General features: G+C 59.5%; 1 protein-coding gene across 1 annotated transcript in view; it reads right to left on the bottom strand.

The window, feature by feature from the left end:
• Positions 1 to 433: 433 nt before the first annotated feature.
• LOC104391755 (rho guanine nucleotide exchange factor 11-like) overlaps positions 434 to 3,657 on the bottom strand; it is a gene marked incomplete at both ends in the record, with an annotated part of 41,179 nt that continues 37,955 nt past the window's right edge. Inside the window, 9 exon segments of the mRNA XM_010001085.1 lie at positions 434 to 535; positions 695 to 782; positions 901 to 1,068; positions 1,254 to 1,329; positions 1,448 to 1,626; positions 2,671 to 2,788; positions 2,881 to 3,006; positions 3,186 to 3,265; positions 3,582 to 3,657. The exon segment at positions 3,582 to 3,657 is cut by the window's right edge and continues 19 nt beyond it. Coding sequence (XP_009999387.1) covers positions 434 to 535; positions 695 to 782; positions 901 to 1,068; positions 1,254 to 1,329; positions 1,448 to 1,626; positions 2,671 to 2,788; positions 2,881 to 3,006; positions 3,186 to 3,265; positions 3,582 to 3,657 — 1,013 coding nt within the window.

Raw genomic sequence — 3,657 nt, 5'->3', positions numbered from 1 at the left:
CCTGGCCCCACCACGACCACCCTCTGGAGACCCAACCAACATCTGGAGAGACTCAATTAACATCTGGAGAGATCCAATCAACATCTGGGGAGACTCAACCAACATCTGGAGAGACCCAACATCAGGAAACCCAACCAACATCTGGAGACCCAACCAACATCTGGAGAGACCCAACCAACATCTGGAGACTCATCCAACATCTGGAGAGACCCAACCAACATCTGGAGACCCAACCACCCTCTGGAGAGACCCAGCCAACATCTGGAGACCCAACCACCCTCTGGAGACCCAACCACCTTCTGGAGAGACTCAACCACACTCCAGACAGACCCAGCAGCCCACTGGCCTTGTCCTCCAGTGTTCCCCATTGCCTCCCAGTGCCTCCCAGTGCCCCCCCAGCCTCAGCACCACCCCCAGTTCCAGGTCTGCTCACCCAGGAGGGGCCGCCCGGGCGGGTTCCAGCGCCCGGCGCTTGGGTGGGCAGGTGACATTCCTGGTGGCACTTTGCACTGCCTCCTCCAGCAGCTCCATCCACCTGCCAGGGCCAAGAGCCACCCCATCAGTTCCCAGGTTTTTTTTCACCTCCACCCCCCTGCCAGGCCCAAGAGCCACCCCATCAGTTCCCAGGAGAACGGGTACTCCTGCCCACCCCCCCCAAGGAAGCCCCCCCAGCACCCACCACCCTCATCCTCACGTGTTCTTCTCCGAGGACGTCAAGGCCACCAGCTCGTAGATCTGAGGTCCCAGCTCCGAGGTGCAGATGATGAAAAGGGCTCTTTTATCTGCTCAGGGAGGGGTCACCAAGAGCCAGGAGAAAGGTCAGAGCATGGAGAAGGGTTTCCAGTTGCCCCCCCCCAAGAAGGGTTGTCACCCAGGGTGGTGGCACTGGGAGGTCCCCACCTGTGGCCACGGAGCGGATGAGCACGGAGTTGAGCTTGAGGACGGGGCTGAAGGTCTGTTTGTTGTCTGAGGAACCCAGAGCTGTCTTGCTGTGGCATTTGAGGACCAACTTCTCATCCTGCTTCTGCAGCAGCACCAGGAGGTCCTCGAGGAGCAGCACGTGGAGGTCTGGGGTGGGGAGAAGGGATGGAGAAGAGGTTCAACCAAGGATGAGCTTTGGAAGCTCTGTGGACTCCACAAATGGTGGAAAAGGCCCCTGGAATCCTGCTGGGGCTGGAGGTGCCACCTCCAGGAGGATGGGGGTGGGTGGTGAGGAGGCAGGGAAGGTCCTCCCAGTCCTCCCAGTCCCATACCCACAGTCTTGTCCTTGCCCACACGCCAGGTGAGAGGCCCCTCGTGGATCATGCGCCGGGAGGTGAGGTCCAAGCTCTGCGAGAAGGACGGTTGAGGAAGGAGATGGGAAGGGGTGGAGATGGGTGGAGAAAAGGTTGGACAGGACCTTTTCACCAGCTCAACCCTTTCCCATGAAGGTCGGGTTGGGTCCTACCTTGAACTGGGCAGCCAGGGGGTTACTGGTCCTCTCCAGGGAGGTGGTGTCCAGGCGTTTCTGGTAGCCCTCCAGGCGGTGTCGGTTCTCCGCCCGTTTCACCGCCTCGTTGACATGTTTGAGGATGTCCCTGCACTGGTCCCGGGCCCTGCAAAGCTTCTCGTGCTCCAAGGTACCAGCTGAGGTGGCCAAGAGAGGACATGAGGTCAGATGGAGCTGGTCTTGGGTTTCTCTCACCCTCTTTTTACCCTCCCATCCACCCCCAGGATCATCTCGATGTGGCTTTTTCCATGGGAAGGTGGAGTTGGGGTGTTGAGCTTGGAGAGGAGAAGGTTCCGGGGAGACCTTAGAGCAGCTTCCAGGGCCTGAAGGGGCTCCAGGAAAGCTGGGGAGGGACTTGGGCCAAGGGCAGGGAGGGATGGGATGAGGGGGAGGGATGAAAAGTGGGAGAGGGAGCTGGAGGTTGGAGCTGAGGAGGGAATTGTGGAGTGTGAGGGTGGGGAGAGCCTGGGCCAGGTTGGCCAGGGAAGCTGTGGCTGCCCCATCCCTGGGGGTGTTGAAGGGCAGGTTGGATGGGGCTTGGAGCAGCCTGGGCTGGTGGGAGGTGTCCCTGCCCATGGGGGGTGGGACTGGGTGATCTTGAAGGTCCCTCCAACCCAAACCAGTATGGGATTCTCCAAGCCAGGCTGGGAGAGTTGGGGTGTTGAGCCTGGAGAGGAGAAGGCTCCAGGGAGACCTTAGAGCAGCTTCCAGGGCCTGAAGGGGCTCCAGGAAAGCTGGGGAGGGACTTGGGCCAAGGGCAGGGAGGGATGGGATGAGGGGGAGGGATGAAAAGTGGGAGAGGGAGCTGGAGATGGGATCTTGGGAAGAGATTCTTCACTGTGAGGGTGGGGAGACACCAGAAGAGGTTTCCTGAAGAAGTTGTGGATGATGGAAGTGTTGAAGGTTGAAGGGCAGGTTGCATGGGGTTTGGAGCAACCTGGGCTGGTGGGAGGTGTCCCTGCCCATGCAGGGGGTTGGATCTAGATGATCTTGAAGGTCCCACCAACCCAAACTCCACGTTTCTATCCCTCCATGTCCTCCCCACCACCCTGGGACTCCGGCTGGCACCAGAGATGGCAACGAGCCCCAGAGCAGAGCCTGGTGGCCACCTGTGGAACCACCTGGGGGTGAGTTCAGGCAGCTGAGGAACCCTGAGGAGCAAGAAGCCCAGCAGCCTGTACCCTGGGTGTGCTTGATGATGTTCTCCAGGAGCAGAGGGTACTTGGTCAGACGTTGCATCTCCGAGATGATCAAGTCCTTGAGCTGCAGGCGCCGACACTGGGGGTTGCTCTCAGCTTCCTGGGGGGAGAAGCTCCAGGGTGGGATGGAGGAGACGGTCCAAGGGAACCCCCCACCATGAGATGAGGAAGGACCTGAAGGGATGGACCAACCTGCATGAAGATCTGGAAACGAGTCTCCTTGCGCTGCTTGGTCTTGATCAGCTCCAGGGCAATGGACTGGTAGGAGCAGAAGTTGGCAGCCACCTCCTGGATCTCCTCCTTGGCCAGGCCATCAAACTTGGGGACAACACAGGGGACAACCAACCTGAGACACCCCTTTGGCACCTGGGGGGTCTCCTCAAGCTTGTCTTCTCCAAGCCTGGCCACCACCAGAGGTCACCTCCATCCACCATGGTGCCAAGCTCTTCATGCTGGGAGGACAAGATGTCCCCTTTGGTGTCCCCTGGTCCCCTTACCCGAGACAACATGAGATCCCCAATTTCTTTGATGATTGGTCCTTCTTCCCGGAGCTTCTTCATGGATTCAGAGAGAGAATCTGGACAGGGAGGTGAGAGATGGGACTTGGGTGAAGGAGGAAACCCATGGAAGGACCTCATGGAGCTGCCTGGCCCTCTGGGACCTTGGGAATGGGTGGGGACAGGAGGGAAGGAGCCAGGTGGGCTTGGAGTGTTGCCTTCAAGGCCATCATGGAATGGCAAGGACACCAAAAAGTGTGTCCTGAAGGTCTCTGCTCCACCCAGGGCTGGCCCAGACCAGGTGTGAAGCCACCAGTGGGGGGTGGTCCAAGAGGTGGGGTGGCCTGGGAGAAGCTCTGGGAGCACCTTGAGGATCCAAGGTGGGAAGAAACTCACTGTGGATTTCTATCAGGTCGGGGAGGTTGGGGAAGAGAAGTCCCAGTTCCTCCCGGTTCGGCAGGTTCCACTTCCT

The sequence above is a fragment of the Chaetura pelagica genome, unplaced genomic scaffold (assembly GCF_000747805.2).
Source record: "Chaetura pelagica isolate M959 unplaced genomic scaffold, ChaPel_1.0 scaffold157, whole genome shotgun sequence".
Taxonomy (NCBI): Eukaryota; Metazoa; Chordata; class Aves; order Apodiformes; family Apodidae; genus Chaetura; species Chaetura pelagica.
This window is presented reverse-complemented; position numbering and strand designations above follow the sequence as displayed.